Source organism: Pleurodeles waltl, chromosome 4_2 (assembly GCF_031143425.1).
Source record: "Pleurodeles waltl isolate 20211129_DDA chromosome 4_2, aPleWal1.hap1.20221129, whole genome shotgun sequence".
Taxonomy (NCBI): domain Eukaryota; kingdom Metazoa; phylum Chordata; class Amphibia; order Caudata; family Salamandridae; genus Pleurodeles; species Pleurodeles waltl.
This window is the reverse complement of record NC_090443.1, coordinates 827,624,094-827,647,925: the sequence shown is the minus strand read 5'-3', so window position 1 is coordinate 827,647,925 and position 23,832 is coordinate 827,624,094. Positions and strand designations below refer to the sequence as shown.

General features: G+C 42.8%; 1 protein-coding gene across 10 annotated transcripts in view; it reads right to left on the bottom strand.

Moving 5' to 3' along the window:
- The window catches only part of DOCK7 (dedicator of cytokinesis 7), a 1,022,674-nt gene that overhangs the window by 82,146 nt on the left and 916,696 nt on the right, over nucleotides 1-23,832 (bottom strand). For 5 of the 10 annotated variants that reach the window (XM_069232530.1, XM_069232532.1, XM_069232536.1 and 2 more), the window contains one exon: nucleotides 14,080-14,205. In XM_069232530.1, coding sequence (XP_069088631.1) covers nucleotides 14,080-14,205 — 126 coding nt within the window. Of the gene's footprint in view, nucleotides 1-14,079; nucleotides 14,215-23,832 lie in introns of all 10 variants that reach the window. The other 5 variants (XM_069232531.1, XM_069232533.1, XM_069232537.1 and 2 more) reach the window with 1 other exon arrangement.

The following is a 23,832-nucleotide window of genomic DNA, read 5'->3' as shown; positions in this document are numbered from 1 at the left end:
TCCCCATAATACTTGCCCACAGGTGTTAACTGCGGTTTACGGTAAATCACGTGCACTATCAATTCACTGTACTCCTCTTTGGCTTTACCAGCATCCCTCAGGTGTTCTCCAACGTGATGACGGGGGGTGGTTGAAGCTCATTTGCGGAGATCAGGGGTGCAGTCTTCCCCTATTTCGATGACTGGCTGTGGAAGGCGAGCTCGCCCAGGCTGTCATCTCCCACCTCCAGGATACGGCTGACCTCTGGTACGTGCTGGCGTTCAGTATTATTGTGCTAAAGTCACACCTGACTCCCTTTCATTTGAGCTGTTCTGGACATAGTGAGGTTTCAGGCTTATCCTCCCAAATGGCCAGGCACGATATTCAGGCTATGACACAAATGTTTCAGCCTCTATCCTGGGTTTCAGTGAGACTGAGGCTGCTGGGACTCAAGGTCTTCTGTATCGTGCTTGTGACACATACCCGCTGGCATATGCGGGCTCTGCAGGGGGACCTAATGTTTCACTGGGTGCAGTATCAACTGAATCTCTCCAACATGGTCCAGATCTCAGAGGGAACTTGAAAAGATCTGCAGTGCTGGTGGCTATGGAACTGCGACTGGGTCAGTGACAGAACCCTCTCCTTTCCCCAACCATATCTGACATCTGACAGCAGAGACAGATTTGTCACTCCTGGGGTGGAGCAGCCATGTGGGAGAGGTGGAGATCAGAGGCCTCTGGTCTCCAGCGGAATCCAGACTCCACATCAATCTGTTGGAGCTCCGAATGATGTGACTGGCATTAAAAGCCTTTATGCCATCCATAAAGGGAAGACTAGTGCAGAAGTTCACAGACAACCGCACCACCATTTGGTACTGCAACAAACAGGGCGGGGCAGGATGGGGTCGTGGACCCTCTGTCAAGCGGCCGTGCGCGTCTAGACATGGCTGGTACATCACGGCATTTCCCTGGTGGATCAACACGGGCACTGTGAACGCCAGGGTGGATGAACTCAGCCGAAGATGCCTAGAAGATCACAAACAGCATCTCCAACTGGAGGTCGTGCAAGGTCTCTTTTCAAGAGTGGAGGGAGCCTTGATTAGACCTGTTTGCCACCGCAGAGAACGCACAATCTCTGCACGCAGGAGTTTCCAGGGCGTCTCTCACTTGGAGATGCTTTTCGTCTCGAGTGGAGGTCAGGCCTCCTGTATGCCTTTCTACCCATACCACTCCCACTCAGAGTTCTCAAGAAGATCAGGAACAAATGGCCCCAAGTCATCCTTGTGGCTCTGGACTGGGCTCAGAGAGTTTGTTATCTGGAGTTGTTGAGCATGATCAAGGGTCCTCCGATCAGGCTGCCCCTTCGGGAGGCTCTTCAGTCACAGCAGCAAGGCAGAGTTCTCCACCCAAATCAACTCTTTGCCTTCTTGTGTGGGATTGATCAGCAACAATTGACATCTTTTGACCTTCTGCCCAAAGTCTGAAATGTTATCTTGGCAGTCAGGCATCCCTCCATCAAGACAGTATACACCGGTGGTTGGGGAAAATGTGTGGCACGGTGTCCAGAAAAACAGATTGATTCCCTTTCTGCCCCCCTTTTTCACATTCCTTTCATCATTCTTTATCTTGCCCAGAAGGGCTCTGCTCTGGGCACTTTGAAGGGCTTTCTTTCTGCTATTGCAGCTTTTCTGCGATCACCTGATCAGCCATCCGTCTTCAAATCCCTTTTGAAAGTAGATTTTGGAAAGGGTTACAACATCTGTTTCCACCTTCATATTTCATAATGACTCAGTGAGACCTCAGTCTTGAACCTTGTCTTCCTTATCTATGCTCCCTTTGAGCCCCTGCACAATTGTACTCTAAGGCTCTTTACTATCAAGATGGCCTTCCTTGTGATGATAACATCTGGCCAGAGGATCAGCAAGCTTCATGCTTTGTCACCCAAGTCTCCTTATTTAACTTTCTTCCTTGACACACTGGTACCTTGCATGAGAGCTTCTTTCTATCAAAAGTGGTCACACCAATTCACGTAGGCCTCTTCTATCACTCAGGCTACTTTTTATGTTCCACCGCATCCCTCCAAGGGAGGAGGAGCGACTTCACCATCTGGACCCCCAAAAAAGCAGGGTTGTTCTATCTTGACCACACATCAGAGTTCAGGGTGGACAACCAACTCTTTGTGGGTTATGTTTGAGCGAAGAAAGGTCAGGCCATACAGAAGCAGACCATCTCTTGATGGATTGTGCTCTGTATTAAAATCAAATCTGCTACGCATTGACCAAGGAGCAACCTCCTGAGAGTTTGCATGCTCATTTCCACCAGAGCTAGAGCTGCGACCGATATGCTAGCATGCCTCATTTTGGTCCTGGACATCTGCCAGGCAGCAACGTGGGCTTCCTTGTACACATTCACAAAACACTACTGCCTGGACAGTCAAGTCAGTCCGGACAGGCAATTTGCTGGTAGGTCCTGCAGGACTTCCTTAAATGAAACTGGTCCACAGACCCACCTCAAAGGAGGTATTGCTGAGGTATCTATTCTAAGGTCAGGAATCTGCAGCTAGAAGTCTCTAGCAGATGATCAAGCTATTTACCTTTGGTAACAACTTCTCTGGCAGAGAGACTATCTATCTGCAGATTCCTTACCAACCCACCCATCCTCCCTACTCTGTAAACGGATTTCTAGGGACAGGGTCCTAGATTTCCACACCAGTTCTCAGTGTTATTCATGGCTACATGCTCCTGGTGTGGAAAGAGGTAAAAAGAAACTGACACAAGCACGCTGGGGTGGCGTCTATACAGGCACCGCACACATCAATTCCAGCACAGGTGACACCAACTACTGGAACGCAGGTGTACTGCTCAAGAAAGGTTTTCCAGATCTAGTCTGACACCAGGAGATAACACTAAGGTAAGTAATCTGCAGCTAGATAGAGTCTCAACCAGATAAGGCATTACCAAAGGTAAGTAACTTGTTCATTAAGGCTCTCCCTATTGCAGAAAAAAAACACCCTACACAACTTCTAGGTCTAACTACCATTTGTGATCTGCTAGGCGTTGGCAACTGAGTTCCTCCGCCCTGGCATTTAGAGATCCATCTAAGTGGTTCACAATCATAGTAATGCCCTGGCGAGTCAGCCATTTCCCAAGGTGCAAAGTCTCCTCGCACAGAACCCAAGACCCCACTCTGCCCTGCTTGTTGCAGTATCACATGGTAGTTGTCTTGTCTGTGAATGCATGTTCTTGCCTTGATGGATGGTAGGAAAGACTTTAACTCCAAGTGGATTACCTGCAACTCTAACAAGCTGATGTGGAGGCCGGTTTTCACAAGAGACCAGAGTCCACTGATCTCCACCTTCCCTAGATGGCCTCCTGAGCCAAGCATTGATGCACCCGGCACCATCTCCAGCTCTGGGTGGGGTAAGGAGAGGAGTCTGCCACTGGCTCAATCGTGATCTAGCAGCCACATATCTTTTTGCAGTTTCTTCTGAAAACTGGATGGATTCAACAGGTTTCCATAGTGATGTGTCCACTGGACTTCAGGTCCACCTGCAGAGTATGCATGTGCCTTCTGGTGTGGTTGACTATCAGAATGTAGGAGGGTGATAGTCCAGTTACTTCAATACCATCCTCACTAAGATCCAGGACAGAGGTTGAAACGTCGAGATCACAGCCTGAATGTTCTGGACTCTCTGCTCCAGGGGAAAGGCATGAACCACCTCTGTATCCAGAAAGGCTCCATAATTGAGAGTGCCTGCAAAGGAGTCAGATGTGGCTTTGGCATGTTGATAGAGAACTCCAATGCCATTAGGAGGTTTACCATCGTCTGGAGGCTAGCTGCAACTGCCTGGGACAAGCCCGCCTTCAATAGGCAGTCTTTGAAGTACTTCCGAAGGAAAGCTGCGACCACTATCCTCACTTTCGTAAACGCCAGAGGTGCAGTAATAAGGCTAAGTAACACCCAATCCTAGTTCCTAGGCTGGAACCTTCTCTATGGCTCATTTAGGCAAAGACTCATCAAAGAGAGTAAAGCTTTGGATGCATGACCAAAGGCTCAGAAAGAAATTATGTGATGTCAGCACGCCTAGTCGGTGCTGATATGTGGCCCTCTTGTCACTTTCAGAGTGGAAAGACATTAAGGCAGAGCCACACATTATTATATACCATAATGTAGAAGTATTGCTTTTGAGTTTTCAGATCCAGTTGACGCTTGGGGGAATATTCACAAGGTAAGGAATCTGTGGTTAGAAGTATTCATCAGACCCTTATCTCTCCCTTTCCTAAACCTCAATTACACCTTCTCCATTTCTAAGTATAGAAAAAATTACCTGCATTCTGGCTGAATATACAGCCTTAAAGAATCCCACATCTGGAGTCTTCCTCACCTTGCACACCTCACCCCCCCACCCAATCGCTTACTAAATTACCCACATATACATAAAAAGATCTTTATTAGTGCATTCACTGTTGACACCAGCCGATTAAGTCAACTTATCTAAAGCAGTGTTTTTTTTTTAGCATTCTACACCTCTAGTTAGTTTAATTCCTGTCCAGATTTTTTTAAATTTAACTTTTTCTAGTTTACTTTATACTCTGATCAGTTTATGAGCCTGTTCTTGGGAGGTGCTAAGATATGTCTGTTGATCTCTTAAAACGTTATCCTAATAGGCTCTTTAGGGAATACCAGCGCCAGAGTTCTGTAACAAGACAATCACCTGCCTTAATCAACAGCACCCATCAATTGTGCTGTGACAGTTCATTATAATTAATTTATAAGGACCTTGGAGGGTTTTCTGTCCAGGACTATTGTTTGCTGTTGTGTATCCCATGTCCTTCTTTTAGGGTGATATCAATAGGTAGTGTATGATCCATATGTATGAATGCATATGGTATCTCAATAGCGCAAACATAGCTAAATGGCAACGGAGCACTGTACATAGTTTAAGACAAGTCAACAAGTAATAGGAGAGGAAGCTGGATTGTGGATAGATTACTAAATTCTGATGCTGTATTCCTTAAAGAGTTGTGACTTTAACTCTTTCCTTAGTTGACCAGTGTTGGGGCAGATTTGATAAAAACATGGATGCTGTTTCAGATCCTGGGTATATAGATGGAAAAGATCAGCTGTCTTGTTTTCTCTTTTTACATTTCTTAGTCTATAGTTGATGGAGTCCTCACTGCCAGTGTGCTGAGACGACCCACAAGAGATGGTGAGCTTGCCTGCAAGATAAGCCGGGGTCTTGGTTGTGATAACATTGTAAATTATGCAGCAGGTTTTGAGGCCTTGGGACTGGGCATTACCACTATCCAGATATGAGAGTACAAGGGCTTGAACAGCAGTACTGAAGTTGCTTTTCTGGATGGCTTGACTTTCTTTAGAAGAGACAGCTGGGGCTAGGCCATCTTTGTTTTTTTAGTAATGTGTTCCTTGAGGATGAAGTTGGTGTCCAGAATGCAAGTAACGTGGCATTCAGTGAAAGTTGGGGTTTAAAGACATTAAGGTTAATGTAATTTAGTTAGTTTTGTACTATCTTGTGTTTGTTGTTCTTGGCTAATAACGCTAATAACAGGAATTCTTTCTTGGTTGGATTGAACTTCATGTATGCACTGGACATTCAAGTATGGATAATGTGCAAGAGGTGTTTGAGGCACTGGATGTCTGAAGCAAAAGAAACTTTCAACTAGACTTGTGTATCATCGAAATTTTGGTCACTCTTTATGCTGTTATCTGTGAGTAGAGCACTAAGTAGCTCTATGTAAAGGTTGAAGATGATTGGAGATGGTAAGGAACCCTAGGGGACTCTACAGGTGATAGGAATCTTTTGAAAGAGGTGTCCTTGCGAACAAACTGGGGTCAACTGGAAAGGCAGGAGGAGAACTAGCTAAGGACACTCCCTCTTAACCGCATTCGAAACTCCAGGGTGTGTATGAGGGTGGGATGGTCAGCTATGTCAAAGGCAACTAAGAGATCCAGCAATATCAGGACGCAGGTGTCCTCTTCATCTGTGGTCAAGAGGGCATGGACTACGATGTATAAGGTAGTGGTCTCTGTGTTGCCACGCAATCTGAAGGCAGACTGGTGGTCGTGCAGGAGATGGTTGGCCCTAAGGTGACCTTGGAGTTCAACATAGGCTGCATTTTCAATGATCCTGCTGATAAATGATAGGTGAGTGATGGGCTGGCAGCCGGCGAGGTCATCAGAGTCTTCTATTGTTTCCTTCAGGAATGGGAAGATCTGACGTGTATTGAGAGGTTTTAGGAAGATGCCTTGAGTGAGAGAGACACTGCCAGTGGTATGAAGGTGTAAGAGAGCATCCCCAGAAAGAGCTTGGATGAAGGGAAGATAAGACATTGTCATCACAAGGAGTGGTTCAGGGAAGTAGCGTATGTCAGAGAGATCATGGAGAGATAGGCCTTTGAAGGCCGACTAGCGTGGGTATAAGAGATGAAACTGTCTTTGTGTTATTGAAGTTCCGTCAAAGGTAGAGGTTGATGGCATTACACTTTTTCTGTGAAGCAAGGAATAGGTGTGACTGGTAGGGGAGCTGATGCAGTGCTTGATTGTCTTGAACAGCATTCTGCTTCTGTTGATGGTTATACTAATTTGCTTAAGCTGATGTGATGAGCTAAATGCATGTTGGCACCATACAAATCTATTCCAGTGCCAATTACTTTAAAATTTCAATTACATTATTATTCTTGAGTTCTTGTTATTATTATCTTCTGATCCTTTCTAGGTATTTTTTTAGGTGCTTCAGACTCCTTTAACTTTCTGGTCATGATGATGGTTCCCTTCTTGAAGTGGGCTCAAAAAGCAGTCAACAACAGGTGCTATTGACAAAATAAATGATTTGTTGCGACCCGTATACAGTTGCAATCCCACAGGACTAATAAAGGACTAATACTGTTAATAATAGCTTTTACTCCTGCTTTCCATAGAACCATATTGTCACACCATCACCTATTTCACTGTGAGAACACTGGAGCACTGAGAATCAATACATATAGCTTCAATATTGTTGCAAAATATCTAATATAGCCTTAGAACCCGCCGTAGCGGGCTCTACCGGCTATTAAAGGCCCGCTCCCGCGTTAAATGCCCGAGCCGAAGGCGAGGGCATTTTACAAGGGAAAGGGCCTTTAATAGCCGGTAGAGCCCGCTACGGCAGGTTCTAAGGCTATATTAGATATTTTGCCACTCACGGCAGAATGTTCTATTTAAAAAAAAAAAAATTGCTCACGGATCCCGAGGGGATTAAAATCAGCTGCTGCTGTGAACAAAGCGAACATTGGAATGTTGGCGCTGTGGGCTTTTACCGGCCAGTAAAAGTCCACAGCACTCCATTGTTTTCAATGGAGCTGCCAACTTCTAATGTTCTAATTACCCTTTTTTTTAAAAATGTATGTTATATTGACAAAGTCATTTTTGATTAATGCTACTTGTTTGTGGCAACCTTGTTGTCCCACATTTTTCTTAACTTCTTGATTATTTTCCATGTTAATACCACTTTCAGTACTGTTGTTTATTGTTGTATCTAGCCCTGGCCCAACAGTGGTTTCACAGGCTGATCTTGTTGTGTGCATTATCGACAAAGGTCAAGGTATACAAAAAATAGCAAACTTCCACTGTAATAGGTTGCTAGGGCAAGCTTTTGAAAAAAACTGCTAAACAGAAAGTTGCTTATGTTGATAATGCCGATTATGTTATGTTTCATAGTTTTGTTTCTGTTGCTCAATGTCTTGATTCCTCTGCAACAAAAATAGAAAGAAACCTGCTCAGATGATCTTCACAACAGGCAAATCGTCTGTTATAAACTATACCTTCTTACAACCTATCGATTTTGACAGTTTACAGGATTAACCTAAGTGCTCACACAGTGGAGGTTACAACATCTGGCTAAGGAAGAACACATGGTAAGGAAATGGAAAATAATTATCTGAACTTTTGAATTCGATTAGTTAATACATGACATCAGGACCCAACCATTTTTCTTTACTTTCCTGTCAGCTATTAATACTCAACCAGAAGAATCCAGTACAGATATTGATCTTTTTACCACTCTTTTAGCCCAGTTTTTTGACTGAATGGCTATATCAGTTTTCAAAAATCGTCTCAAGGAGAAACTGAAATCCCTAATTGAGCACAATATAAAACCACAAATGACAAGTTATTGAAAAAAATGATGGCATTTCTTGAAGATAAAAGGGAGAATGTGTAATGCGCACGCCATAAAAAAAAAGCTAAAGGTGATCTAAGAAGTGAAATCTGTAATAGTAAAATAAGAGAACAAGAACACAAATGGACAGATTTACATCATGCAATACTTTAAACACAAAACTCTGGATTTTGGGTTTACTGTAGCCAGAGATACTAAATCACTTAAAGGGGATGTGATTAACTTTTTTACACAAACAATGGAAACAGCATTTACTGTCATTATATGGAGCAGTTGGAACAGACAGTCATAAATATGGATACAAAGGATATGTCTCAATTTAGGATCTGTCACATCGAACTTAGGAAATTATGTAATACCTGCAACAACTCATGGACACTTGGCTCTAATGGTATCTCTGTCTAACTCATCCAGCTAACTGGGGCCTCATTTTAATACAAATGTTTAATATAAGGGATAAAATACACTCTGCTGTAAATGATTAGAATTAGTCATCAATGAGTTCCATGACCATTTAGAGGAACAAGGCATTTTTTTACCCATTTTGAAAGCAGAAAGTATTACAACAATCCAATCTAAGGCACTACTGTTGTTTTGAAGGTTCTACATCAAAATCTGTGGGACATGCTGTAAAATCAGGCTTTGGGAGAAGCTCATAGACTGTATATTCTGGACTAAGGTTGTTAATTTTAAAGTGTACTGTGTTGGTTTTGTTTTAAGTAATATTGCTAAAGTATCATTATGTACTGATATGGCTTTGTAATATATTATTGTATGCAGATTTAAGGCTATTAGTTTTCATGTATATTGTGTTGAAGTAATAGTGATAAACTATTTATTTACTGATCTTACCCCTGCAATATACTATTGTACAGAAACCTAAACAATACATTTATAGCTAACTGAAAGAATATAGATAAAGCAACATAACACATTGTTAAAGGCCTTCTTTACATCATGCAAGAGAAAGACCACCAGGATTATGTTTATGGTCGCTAAATTAGGAGATTTAGCATCAGTCACGTTTTGTTATATTATTGGCATCTTCGTACTAACCCATATTGAAGTGTGGAGATCAGTATTGGCCAGATTAGGTCCAATCTAAGGGCCTGATTTAGATCTTGGTGGAGGAAAATATTCTGTCACAAACGTGACTGATATCCTGTCTGCCATATTACGATCCAATTATATCCTATGGGAATCGTAATACAGCGAATGGGATATCCGTCACGTTTGTGACTGAGTATTTCCTTTGCAGAGATCTAAATCAGGCCCTAAGTGCTGATTTTTGTGTCATTGTTAAAAAGGGCTATGGGGAAATACAGAGTTTTGGGTTCTTATCAGGCTTTAGTAAGACCTAATAGTTGATTGCATCATAAAATCGGTAGCCCTCCCTGTCTATATGATTATAGAGCTTTGCTAACAGATTAACCAGAACATTTTGAAAAATTATGTAAAAAAACATGGAAAAAACTTGTCATGGCAACTTGTTCAGTGCTATACTATGAATAGCAAATGTTACCTATAGTGGAGACATGGGCAACTCTATTTCTAAAAGAGATTCATAGGGTATGTCCAGGGTCATATAGTTTGCCAAGTAGGCATCATGCCTATTGGGGGCCTTGTATCTGACACCTTGGTATAAAGGCAAGACAGAAACTGTCAACCATATGTAGTACATCTTGTGTCACTCTCAATTAGTTCCACTTGTCATTACACATTGTTTGTATATAAGTGCATTTCTGGATTGTTCTTAGTTTATAAGCCAATATAGCTCCCTTTAGATAATAAGACTAACCAGTACAGAGTTTTTTCCTAGCGGTTTCACCTACTAGTATATCCTGCAGTTCCCTCAGCATCTTTTTTTAAAGTGGTAAGAATTCTGGGTTAGTTCTTTGCTTACTACTGATGTTATAGAGAAAGAATATGAGATTCTAACTCACGTTTCCAGTTTCTGTTATGAGGTATGGTAGGTCCACTCCTTTATGAGGACTACTTTAGCTGCATCTCATATTCTGAATGATAGCTCCCCACATATCATTTTCATCAAAGCAATGTTGATATTGTGGTTCTCAGTGCATTGTCTCTCAAAGCCACCACATTAAATTTAAATGTACCAAGGCTGCGGGGTTTGGGGATCTGAAGTTCAAGAGTCACAATCATCTGGGTGTGGTCAGACAATAAGCTTAAGCCAATTGAAGAATCCAACGCAATGTCAAAAACCTGTCTGTTCACCAGAAAATAAATCTATTCTAGGATTACATTTGTGAAACTTGGAGTAAAATAGTTTCTCTTACCTAACAATTTCAGACATCTAGCAGGCCAAGAGCCCCCTCTCCACTTAGTAACTCCTCTAATCTAGTGTAGAGTCATGTCTTGGAGGCTGACCGGTCAATTCTATCATTAAGCACTACATTGAAGTCTTCTCCTATTATCAAGTGACCTCATGCAAAGAGCTTGATATTAGGAAATACACTGGACAAAAACAGGTTCTTCCTTTTGTTAGGCCCATGTATAGACAGGATGGAAAAATCTAAATTCTCCACTCTGCCTTGTTTCCACCCTCCTGCCCAGCAGATCCCTTGTTACTGCTTCTAATTTGTAGGGGTGCTCCCTTCCCAATTGTATCTAATTTGTGGTGTGGGAGTGGAACTGAGTTTGGTAATTGAGTTGGGTATCAAAGGATCTGAGCCTCAGGGTGTCTGATGCAGCCAATTTGATCCCTACAATTAAGCAACCCAAAAGTCACTGCCTTGTAGCCACTTCCATACTGCTCCACATTTAACTGGTGAGTTCCATCCCTGAACATGTGAAGAAACTATCTGCAAATCAACTGTTATATACGAAGATTTAGACAATGCAAATTGAACATCAAACATTGGAACCTTCATTTCCCATCTTTAAGTGAGCCACCTAATCTTTGCTTAAGAACCACATATTATTAAACAAGCATGGCTTCTCTAGGACCATTCGTCTCGAGTTGATATCTTATTTCTTTCACCCTATACTACACATTAAAACATCATAACAAATCATTCCACAGAGACATAATAATCAAGAAAACCTGAATATGTCTCCAATTTGGATCCTTCATAGCACCTTTTAAACATCTGGTCAGTATCCAGGTTGTTGCATTGGACGGAACCCCGCCCATCATCACCAGAAGGATACCCCCTAAGAAGGCTATAATACGACCCTGATCACAGACTCAATAGGATTTGTTCTGCAACTAGCAGCTTGACCACTTCTGTTAGTCTAAATCAAACTCCAGCCAAGATAAGTGGTAACTATGTCTAATACATGTTGGAATGTTGTTCTATTCTGCCATTTAAAATTGTGGAATTTGCTGTCACTACTCTTGTGGTCTCCTCTGTCCTTATTTAGGATCATTATGCCCCTGTTTGTTGTTTAACTTTTTAGGTGAGTTTGCAAGTCACTGAGACCAAGAAGATTGTGGGCTCCTTCTGATAAGCATATGTGCATTCCTCAAAGGTGAACAGGAGCTGCACAGGGTATTCCTCGTTTTAGGACATTTATTTCTATTGGAGGGCAGCAGTTACGTAGCTGAATTCCTTACACTTTACCCAAGTCATGGACGATACATTGGGCATAGTGCACTCTTCATCTCAAAATTGTACTGTATTCATTGTCTTTGCTCCCACTATTATCTTAAAGATCTGCTTAAAAATACACTCTTATAAGCACACCGGGTAACAATTTGATAGGCAGAAAAAACATGTTTGTACTGTCAAGTTCTACCTCCATGTTGTCGTACTTTCACAAAATGTGATGTAAAAGAGCGTTTTGACTGCAAATCTGAGTTTCGGGTGTCAGGATTGATTCCTCAGATTATAATGTTATTCCTTCAGGGACCATTTTCACTGTATTGCAGCTTTTCGGTTAAAGTGATGTGTTGGGTTTCTAGCATTGCCATTCTCTCCAACAGAACGTCATATTCACTGGCTTCTTTGCAGAGAAAGTTTCAACCTGGTCAAGTCCTGTTTCTAACTTCTGTTAAGTTGTGGTCGAGCTCTAAGATTGTTTGGATAGGTCTTGGTGGAAGGAGGCAAGTTTCATATTGACTTCTCACATTAGCAGCTGGATATCCCTTGACATAGCTGGTACCATGGTAACCTTCTAATCTAGTGTATTTGACACTTGAGTTTCTAGTATGCCTCTAATCTAGTGTATTGGACACTTGAGTTTCTAGAACGCCACTATTCTCTGGTGTTTCTTTTGCCCATGTAACAGTTTGCCTATGAAGGGGAGTCTTTGCTTGCTTGTTTCTGTGCAAGGCCATGGTCAGCTATGCTATTTTTCTTTCCACAGCCTCCAGGGGCAGACAATATGGACACACTCAGAGGCAAGGGCAGCTGAACTCTTCAACTGACCAATGTGGCACCCCCTCAAAGGATGTACATGATTTAAGTAATTGCACTTCAACAACGTTGTGGCCATCCATGTAATGCAGAGGTGCACAATCAAAAAAGGGGCTACAAGATAGTGTCTGCTATTCATGCTCCTGTCCAATTATGCTTTATTTGGGTGGTTTCTCTGATAACTGTTCATCTCCTTTGGCCAATCACCAAAGGTGAACAAGAGAAGGGTCTCCTTCGCCTTCTGGGCCCCTCACCACCTGCTCCAGGCCCCTCGAGAGTGCCATAACTGGTCTTCACTCTGGAGGGGAGAGAATGGGATGGAAACCTTTGTCCGGATCCCCCCTCCTCGACTGCAGCTCACAAGGTCTCAAAAGCAGTTGCAGCCTTACCTCCTGCCGCAAACCATAGTTCCTTCCCAGCCAGTGTTTAATGTCCGCTGCAGCACTACCATGTCGGGAAACTCTTCCCCTGTCCTAGGGCAACCACAGTCGAAAATGACTACATGGAGTGCCACCTTTGCACCGTCACCATCCTGGATCATGCCTGCATGGCCAGCTACAGGGTGTTTGCTGTTTGGTGCCTATTTGAGGCCTGATCACAGTGCTGGAATGTTGACCACTGCCTCACTGCATCTACATGACGCAGATCAGCTCTTTGATGCTTGTGCAAGGGCTCAGGCTGGAGCTCAGTAAAGGTACGTCTCGTCAAATCCTTGCCCTGAGCATGCTTTGATCCAAACTTGTTTTACCTGTCATAATATTACAACGCCACACATTCCTTGTCTATTTACTGCACAGTGGTTTGGCTTCCTGTTTTCCTATAGTCTCTTAAAAATACAATTTAGCATAACCTGGTTTAAAGCCAAGTTGAAAAGAAAGATTATATCTGGTGCAACAGTTCAAGGGAGTAGTGACTTGGGAATTAACTGGCAAGGAAGTGAATACTGTAAGCAAAAAAAGGGACACATCACTGAATTACATACACTTAGAAAATCAAGATTGTTGACATCTTTGAAAAATCTGATTTCTAAATTAACTGACGATCAATGGCAATTGCATGTGGGATAAGGTAATGTGTTTATTTTTTTATCCAAATCCCTAATTAACGGGAGGATCCTAACTATTTCCAACAATGGTATTAGTATTTTGGAACAATCATTTCTTTCAATAAAAAGCAAGGTTGTTTGACAAACTCATTTCCCCTGTGTTCAAGGAAGAAAATCAAATATTGTGCTAGGCCAAAGAAATGAAAGAAGTTTAGCTGGGCAGATCGTGGCAGGATCGGTAATTTTAAAGACAAATGTCTGTGGAAAAAGAAAAGTATGAGAGAACAAATAATAAAAACTGTTTTGTTCTGGGTCTTGTAGAGCTGAGTGATAAAAAATGTGATTAAAGTTTTAGGCAGCCCAGAACAGATCTAATTAACACTTATCTTAGCACTAGTCAGTCAAGTAAATCTGTTTGTTTCCTTTTCCACAACCAGTGGCTGAATGCAGAGGGTCACAAAGCTAATATCAAAGCAAACATGTACAAACATTTCACCTCACCTCTAATCTGTGAGAAATTTCAGCTAGTTTAGTTATTGCAGGCTCCTTGTAAACAAATTCCTGTTCATCCAAATCTCCAAATTTGGATCCATAAAACCCAACACGGAAATACGTCCCAAACATTCGCTTTCCATCCTGTGTTAAGGGGGAGAAACAGAGAATTTCTGTAAAATGCAATGCTTGCTTACATATTATTATGAAACTTGTATTCAGGTTCATCATCAATGCTAAGATTGAATGAAAACCTGTACTTGATGTTTTCTAGGTTAGTTTACTCCCTATTTCACATAGAAAGCCCTTTTAAAATTGACAAACACAGAATGATACGGAATACAAACTGAAATGCACGATACAATTAGGATAAACAAAAACATCACAAATGTAAAAAATTAGCTAATATACATTTATGCACATAGTGAAGGTTATTGAATCTCAATACATATTTGGCCAAGGGAAAAGATTAATATTTGCTGTATAAATTCCAGCCATACAAGCTCCAAAAAATTGAAGAGAATCACATAACCATAATCATTTCAAATCCAAAGTGGTAATGCTTGTTGTTTTATCTAGTAAAAGTTTTTAATGGAACACAATTCTCCAGTTTGGTCATGACTTCCACTTGCAGGGCAATCAGGTCCAGCCACCTGGCTGCACTTTCTTGAAACTAAAAAAGCTAGTCCTGTATCTTTATCAATGTGTAGCTCCCTCCCTTATCTGCTTGCCTATGGAAAGCATATTGATATCCACTTTTCAGGTCATGTTAGATTCTGATTTGAACCTAGAAGTTAATGCGTTTACCTAATATTATACAATAATAAAGCAAAAACAAGTGTGACTTATCTGGCCTATGTACAATATACCATGACCTAAAAGTTTTAGTAGTAGTCTTCAGCAGAGGTTATAGACCTTAGTGTTTGCAGACACATAAAATGGTGCTGCTTTTTTCATACATGAGCTGGGGAAACCGTTACAGGAATTATCTGGAATGTTTCTGAATCCAGTCTGGCACCCGTGGGATACTCCAAGGCAGCAGTTCCCAACCCAGGGATCCGAGACACATTACCAGGTGGTTTGCAGGCATCCCAAGGCCTGGACTGCCAGGAAGGCACTTCACCAGCTGAGGCCCTGGAAAGAAACACCCGAGTGTTTTTATATTTGTCACTTAATTTGTGCAGCAGTTTTAAAAGGACTGCGAAGTTTATTGTATATTCATCAGTTGTTGGGCAAAAATAGAAGTGTCAAGATAACTCTGGTGATTAATGCACCTGCTGGAGAGAGATGGGAGTTTTGATTAGTGGTGTTTTGACTCATCTAAAGTAGAACAGATGGTTAGTATGCCTGCTGCAAAGAAAGTGTGCCATGCATATCAAAGAATGGTTTTTATGCGCATAGCACAGCGGGTTACTGCTTTTGTCACAGAGATTCTTCTGTTACTGTGCAGTGTGTAAGTAACAATCGCAATCTAGCACACTGAATTATGAACTGCCATCAAAGAGCTACATGCAAATTGCATGGTACAAGTTAGAAAGTTATGTTTTCCCAGTCTTTCATTATCCTGATGCTGCTAAAAAAAAGTGTGTTTGCGTAGAAATAAATTATTATTAAAGTCAATGCTAACCACTGTGTTCTGTTCCGAATCCTGAGTTTGTGCTTCTCCAGACCAAGCACTCTTAGAAAATGCTAACAGTATGAATGACATGTAAATTCTACATTCCCCTTTGCCTTATGTACATTTTCTATACATTGATTTACACACTTATGAATCATTGTCTCTGTATGTGTGTGATGTAAAGTGCTCCGACACCATAGGGTGGTATAAGATGGGCTATAAAACTAATTAATTACATGTGATAGAGGGGCTATGGAGGGATAAAAAGCACATACAAATTTACTTCTTTTCCCCATCACATATTTATGTGCACAAACATTCTCAGATCTTAAGTATCTAAAAAAAACTAAATACAGAAATCGTTTCGGAAATGTAGAATCCGACCTGAGGATTCAACTTTCCGAAATAAAACCAGACATTGGAAAATTAGTCACTAAGATGCAGCACCAACCTTCCCATTAAAATTTTAAAATGTTTGCACATTTTCTTCGATATGAAATTATAAAGTCATCAGTAATTTGACAATTTAGTGTGTACTTGTTTGTGTATTTTTTGTGAATTACTGTCTGAAATTCAAATCATACAAATTGCTTGGGAGGCCCTGGCTTCCAGTAGTGATTCCGTGGTCCTCAGGAGATACCAGGTTGGGAGCCACTGCTCTAAGGTGAGGAATATGCAGTTAAATTAAAGTAACTGCTACGTAAAGCGCTACTGCAGATTCCTCCCCACAGAATGGATACCAAAGTAGTACCTCCCCAACATCAGGGGTCTGTGGGCTGGGCTCAGAGCAAAACATCTTTCTGAACTGAGTAGACAAAGTGATGTTGTTCCCAATGGATCTTGTTGTCAAGGCAGTAGTGCTTCGTGAACGTATGCACAGATGACCACATCCCAGCTATCAAGGACTGGCACTTCTTGCGCCAGCACAGTGGTAGCAGCTTTGGCTCTGGTGGAATGGGCTTTGATACCTTTCAGGGGGTAATTTTAGACCAGAGTGTAGCAGGGCTTAATGTAGAGGATTATCCAACTCAACAGTATTCTTCTGCAGTCTTCCCTTTCTTTGCTTCAGAGAACCTCACAAAAAGCTCATTGTCCATTAAATGGTCCCTAACACAATCACTGTAAAAACTTAAAGCCCTCTGGGCTCCAACCAGTCAAGCTTCACCTCCTCTTTTAGGGGGAGAGGTGGAAACAAGTACACTGGCTCAGCGATCAATTGCCCTAGGTTGAAAGGAGTCACAACTTTCAGTTAGAATACCACCAGAGCACTCAGCAACAATTTGTCTGGGAAAAAAGGTGGTGCAGGGCAGTTTCACTTAAAGTGTCTGCAGTTCACTAATGCAACAAGCTGACGTGATCGCAATGAGGAAGACAGTCTTCAAGGTCATGAGTTGCAGCGAGCAGCTATGTGCAGGCTCGAAAGATGTAGAAATGTCAAGTTAAGATACCACTGAGGCATCACAAACCATTTAGAAGGGAACATGCATTTCACAACTTTAATAAAATTAACCACAACAAGTGATTTAAACAAGCACAGTTAGTCTGGCACATGTAGAAAAGTCAAAAGAGTCAACAAGTAAAACTTGACAGCACCCACTGCAAGGCCTTGCTAGTCTAAAGACAAAAATGAAATAAAAGGACGTCTGCCAGCTTTACCTGTAAGAGATAAGTGTCCCGGACACCACCACTATGTTACCAATTTATGCTAGCATCTGGCACAAATACATTTTGTGTAACACTTCAGCAGGCAAATCAAAAGTAGTTAATTGCCACTGCTCAATCTCCACACATGGAGGTTTAAGTTGCAGAGATTCTGGTGGAGGACACAGCCAGTAAGACAGGTGCTCCTCCCAAAGTGGTAGCTGTATTGCAAGACAGAAGCTCATGCTCAGGAGCTCTGGATATCACGCTCTACTGATTCAATCCAGGATCTCTAGGATGACTTGGGCCCAGCTAGTCTTCTTTAGAATACAAAACAGGAGAGGTAATACCATAAAGGGATACAGGAGTCCCTTGTTAAATACCAGCCAGAATACATCTCCTAATGAGTGCTGTTGTGGAAACTCCAACAAGCAAAATTGTTGACACTGCATTTTCTCAGTAGTGGTGAAAGGATCTAGCCAGGGTGATCCCCACTGGTAGAAGGTGCCCTGCTCCACGTCAGGATGCGGACGCAACTCAGGATCTTCCAGAAGGTTTATGAAAATTAGTGTCCTGAAAATCCAAGACACCATCCAGTCTCCTGGGTCCACAGCAGAAAGAGTCCTAGCCCAAGTTAGCATTTTGAATTTGTCCTTCTGCAGGATGGTCCTTTCTATTTTGGGATGAGAAAGTAGGAGAAATAACAACCCTCCTCTTTCTCTAAGTCAGTTTCCTCTCTATGGTACCTTTGGGGAAGGACAGGTGTACCTCCTGCAGCGGGAAGGACACATGCTCTTCAGAAATTCTTTCTGGTGTGGGCGGGATATTGGTTGTGAAGTAGAGAAAAGGCATGGCATGACTTTTTTGAACAATTTGCAATCTCCATCTGTCGGTCATGATGGATCGCCAACCCAGGAGGAAGTACTGGATCCTGCCTCCTACTGGCTGGGCATGGGCCTCTGAGGGCACACTAAAGCAATTTGTTGGCTACTGAAGCACGGGAAGAGGGGTGAGACGACTGATGCCCCTGCTTGCCTGCACCTTATCTGTTCCACATCAGCAGCCTGAAAGGACCCTACAATTGTTTGGCAGGGATCAACACCCTCAGGAAATTTGCTGTATCTCTGCAGTCTTTGAAGAGTTCCAAAGCAGAGCCCCATCAAAGGGCATATCCATTAGTAGGCCTGTATGTCACCACATCATCCGGTGAACCTCATTCAGGCTTGTCTAAGAAGGGCAACCTGACTGTCTTACCTGTCATGGATCATCTGAAGCAGAATGTTCTTACGTTCCTCCAGGACAGCCAGCAAGGTATGGACCAGTAGACAGACTGATTTCAAAGTGCCAGGATGGCAAAGGAAAATAATGGCCTTTGAAATCTCACCCAATACCGGGTAACAGGTGGGCAATAACATGGTTTCAACAGGTATTCATCAGAGTATCTGTTAGGGCACCTTTAAATGGGAGCAAGGGCTCAGGTGTTGCTGGCCCAGACTGCAGAATTGTTTTATTCTCAATGGAGGGCAGCTGTAATTCTACCACCTCGGCTGCCTTTGAACCACCACTACCAATGAAGGATTGGTGGTCCATGTAGCAATCCAAGCTCTGTCTCATGGGAGGTATCAATCCCACTTGGGTTCTATAAATGAAGGTATAAGGCATCATCAGTATGATGAGATGGTAACAAATCATCACCCTCACCATCATCAATAATATTCTGAAGTATACAATGCTCTGCCACAAGTTTTGAGCTAGAACCAAAAAGATAATTCAGCCTCAGCTGAAAACTGAGACGCAGTACAGGCACACATTTAGAATCAGGCTGGATGACAACTAGTTGTGCTTTTGAAATTTTGTTGCACGAAACTTGTCGAGATGGAATGGTCGTCCGATCTGGGTCTGTGTCAGTAAAGGATCATCCACTGGCACTGATGGCACCGGCATTGGTGGTGGGAGGCAGGAACTGATGTAGATCATCAGTAGCTGGAGTGACAGTCTCTACTGGAGTCGATACAGACCTGGAGATGAGTCTTAAAGGGACAGATGGTGCCAGGGAAGCACTTGTTGGCAGTAACACAACTGGATGGCCCTGCAGGTCCATGGGGCCACAAAGGCATACCAGAGGGAGCAAGAAGCACACTGAAAATCTGCAGCATGACCGCCTTGAGGTCTTGATCTCCTGCATAGTCAAAAATGGTGCAGGGAACTTGGGACGAGTCTGGACTAATTGAGAAATTGGGTCTGTGGCCAGTGACCTTGATGGAGTGGGACTACCGTCTTGATGCTCTTGCATCTTGTCCTTAGTCTCAGAATGGAGGAATGGGGTTGACTCCTGCTTCCCTTGGACTTTGACTTACCCAAGGTTTTCAAGTGGAGCAGTTTCGGGAATGGCTCTGCGACATGGAATGTGACTTAAGCAGAAGTGGGATCTGCACGAAGGCTGCAAATCCCTCTTGTTTTCGGCTACCTCCAACTTTGCCTCCTGGCCTCGAAATGGCTTTACGTGCATTAGAGAAAATATAGCACTCCACTTAGAGTTGTTTCTGGAAGCCAGGCACCAAACCCACACCTGATGCGGGCCTGTGACCGACCTCATCTTCCGGAAGTGGCCACATGGTGTGAATTCTGTTGTTTCTGGTGGGGAATAGTTTGCTAACACTCTGAAAATGTCTTGGAGTTGTTGGAAGACTGACAAAGACAGGAGCAGAGTTCCAGATCTGTGTCAAACGGTGTTGAAAGAAAGGAACCAAGGTCAGCGCACATGGGGTGGTTTTTATACGTTGTTTCACGTTGTCACTTCCAGGGGGTAAGGAGTTGGCGTGCAGCTGTACAATATCACTACTGAAGTGCAGGAGCACTGCTACAAAATTCTCCAGATCAATTAAGGCTCCAGTAAAAAATTCTAAAATGACATATCTGCGGTTAGAAGTATCTATCAGAAACACAGCTCCTTCCTTGGCCATCTTCTCGATGACCAGGCAATTAACTTGAAATGAGACATTTTGACAATTATCAGGCTCCAGTTCACTGCTTGATCGCGTCCTTGGCTTGCTGTCACCTGCAGCTGGAGCATGCAGTAAGCGTCACACATATGCCTGATCCAGGCGCACCACAACTTCCAGCTGTGTATTAGAAATCAGATGGTTTCTGTGATCTGGTTTTGCTCCACTGTCTCCTGCTGGCCATCTGCACATCTTGTACATGTGTGTGGTGCGATCATCACAGGTAAGTATGGTGTACATATGTCATAAAGGGTTCCTTGGGAGGCTCGTTCATGACTGAGACACACACACACACCTCTCTCAACACTACTTTTTTCATACTTCTTGACCCTCTTATATCACTTGATTATAGACCCATGATGGGGCCTCCTGCTCAAAGACTGAGGTAGCGGCATTTCCAATAAGGAAGAAATGCTGAAAAAAGTGAGTAGTATTTAACAAGTTTTACATGAGCCCATCATGGTTCTAATTATCACTTCTAATTCTGCTGAAAAATTGTTTCAAGGAGGCATAGTCAACTGGCCAATAATACTTAAAAGTCCTGAAGATGCAGAACTTTGAAATCACCAAATGTAGGCTGTTAAAAGGTGAAGGCTATTTTCAGACATGGAACCATAACATTTGAGACAATACTAAATTGTATGCACTTTTGTACTAATGACAGCATGAGGATTTTTTCCCATGAGTTGTGATTTTTTAGCACTGTAAATATATTTCTTTGAGATTATGGCTTCTCACTACATAATTACCCTATGATCTGGTGATTTCTATAATGAATTTCTTTTTTTTTTTTTTTGCCATTTTCCATGCCTCAGAGTGCCCACAACACTTCCCTAGGGTTAGGCACCTCTGTCGATGCCTCGCTCTCTTCCCCAAAGCTGTGAAATGTTTTGAAGATTTTCTGAAGATGCATGGAAAAAAAAGAAACCCTCTTTAGCGGTCACTGCTTAACAAAAGCAAAATAAAAACACTTCACAAGAAGAAGAGGGCACTGGCTATTACTACTGTTACCTCTTGATGCATAAAAAGGACTGCGTGCTCAGAAGGATTTTGGACCTTCATATCTTGCGCATCTTACTCCAGAAAGGGAAAATTAAGGATGCTGATGCTGGACCCAGGCCCTCTAATTCCTAGATCCTGGTGGCTGTACTAAGTCCATAAACTAACAGGATGCATACTCTCATGTAGCTATCCAGCAGTCCTACATTCACTTTATTTTGGGAAGGGACTGCCTTGCTTTTCAGTCTCACTTTTGCCTCCTGGGTATTTATGACAGTGATAGCAGTGGTTGCAACCCATCTTCGCAGATTTGGGCTGCACATATTCTCATACTTTGACGATTTGGCTGTTGAAGATGGGGTTATTACCGTCATGGGTCATGGGCCATGTGTGGACTACCGTCTTGCTCCCACCTTCCCTAAGGTTTTACACTAACAAGACGAAATTCCACCTTTGGCCAGTGCAGAGGATTCACTTTATAAAGACAGTTCTGAACACGGTGGCATTCATATTCTTCTGCCTCCGTAGCGAATCCATGACATTCATGATAAAATGCGAATGTTTCAGGATCAGTCTTGTGTCCCGGGCTGGATGGTTCAAGGTCTCTAGGCCTCGCCTATTCTGCTGGTGCCTCATGTTCATTGGCACATGTAGGTTCTGCAGTGCAACCTCAGGCTTCAATGGTCTCAGCTCTGAGGTTGCCTCTTGGACAACATTCTTATGTCAGTTGAGGCAGCCTGGTACCCTCAATGGTGTATGAAGTTTCTCACTGACTTTCAACAGGCTATTCTTTCTACCCTATCCAGACATCACAGTGATGACAAATAAATGTGCTCTGGACTACAGAGGCCACCTGAACGAAGTGGATATCTGACATCTCTGGACTCCACTGTCGCAAAGGCACCATATCAATCTTTTGGAAGTGGGTGCCACCCAGCTGGCTCTCAAAACATTCTGCTTTCTATCAATGACAGCGTGTGTATTTTCTGAGAGACAACACAATTGCTATGTGGTAATACAAACATCAGAGGATCATGTGCTGTCCCAGCAGGTGCTGAGGCACTGACTGAAACGTCAGGGAACATCCTTGACTGTCGACCAATTGGCAGTGTCCCACAATATCAGGGTAGATGAGGTCAGCAGATGCTTTCCACATAACCATGACTGTTGTCTGCACCCAGAGGTAGGTCAAGGCATATTCACCCAGTGGGGCATGCCTTAGATAGAACGTTTTGCTGTCTCCAAGACTGCTCATTGTGGACATTTTTGTAGCCAATAGTCTCTGCCTTCTGTGGGACTCTGGTCTCCTTTATACATTCCTGCATCCACTGCTGCTTCTACAGGTTTTGAAGAAGATAAGGTGGGACTAGGCTCAGCTCATCCTCATAATCTCACACTGGTCTTGAAGGGTGCTGAACTCAAGACTAGCTAAGTCTGAGCATCTGCCTCAGTTTACCTTCTGGCTTCTACATCCAAACCTCCACAACCTATACCTCCAAGCATGGAGCTTTAGCTGAACCACCTGAGCACATTCCAGCTGCCTAAGGAATTAATGGATTTCACCTTGGCGTTCTCAACATCCGTCCATGAGGTTGACCTATTCTGGCCTGTTTCGAGAACAGTCGGTCTGCGACAGACTAAAATTTCTGAGGTTTGTTCTGTTTTTGGCCTGGCAACGCCTTACCATTGACACCATTAAAGGATGTGTGTGATTCATAATTTCCTAGTCCGCACGGTTTTTCCAGCCTATGCACAGCTTTTCTTTGAGCCTACTGCCCCCTAGAGCTATCTTCAAATTTTTTTTAACTTTCAGTTCCCGTGTTTAGTCAACTGCAGATAATTCAGACACAGGCATCATTTTGCCAAAAGTGGTGTAGCCTTTCCAAGTGGGGCAGTCCATCAAAGTTGCATCTTAAGAGAGCCATTCAATTTTAAATCAAACAGGCTAAACATCACCAAGAGAATAGCCAACTCCTAGTTGGTTATTTTCAGCTAGGTACGAAAGTCTACTCTAGAAACGGATCTTATCCAGCCGGATTGTTGTTTGCATAAAATTACACTGTGAGCTGACCACAAAGGGGCTTCCTCAGGGCCTTTACACCCATTCTACCAGAGCAAAGGCTGTAACTATGGACTTGGATGGAGCTGTTCTGTTGCTGGACCTAAGGCTACAAGGGTGTCGGTCCACACCTTCACACCATTACTGCCTTGACGCTCAGATCCGCTCTCAGTCCTGCGGGATCTTCTGCTGTGAAGTTCCTCCTCAGATCCCCCACTGTTTCAGTGGTACTGCTTTGGTATCTATCCAAAAGGTGGGAAATCTTTAGTTAGAAGTCTCCACCAGAATAACAAGTTACTTATCTCTGTTGAATATGCTATATAACCACAGATTCATCACTGCCAGCCCTCCTCTCTGTTCTAAATGTTAATAAGGTTCCATGTTCGATTCTGCATATTGTCACGGTTCTCAATCGGTTACTGACACACAGTGTCTAAGGGCAT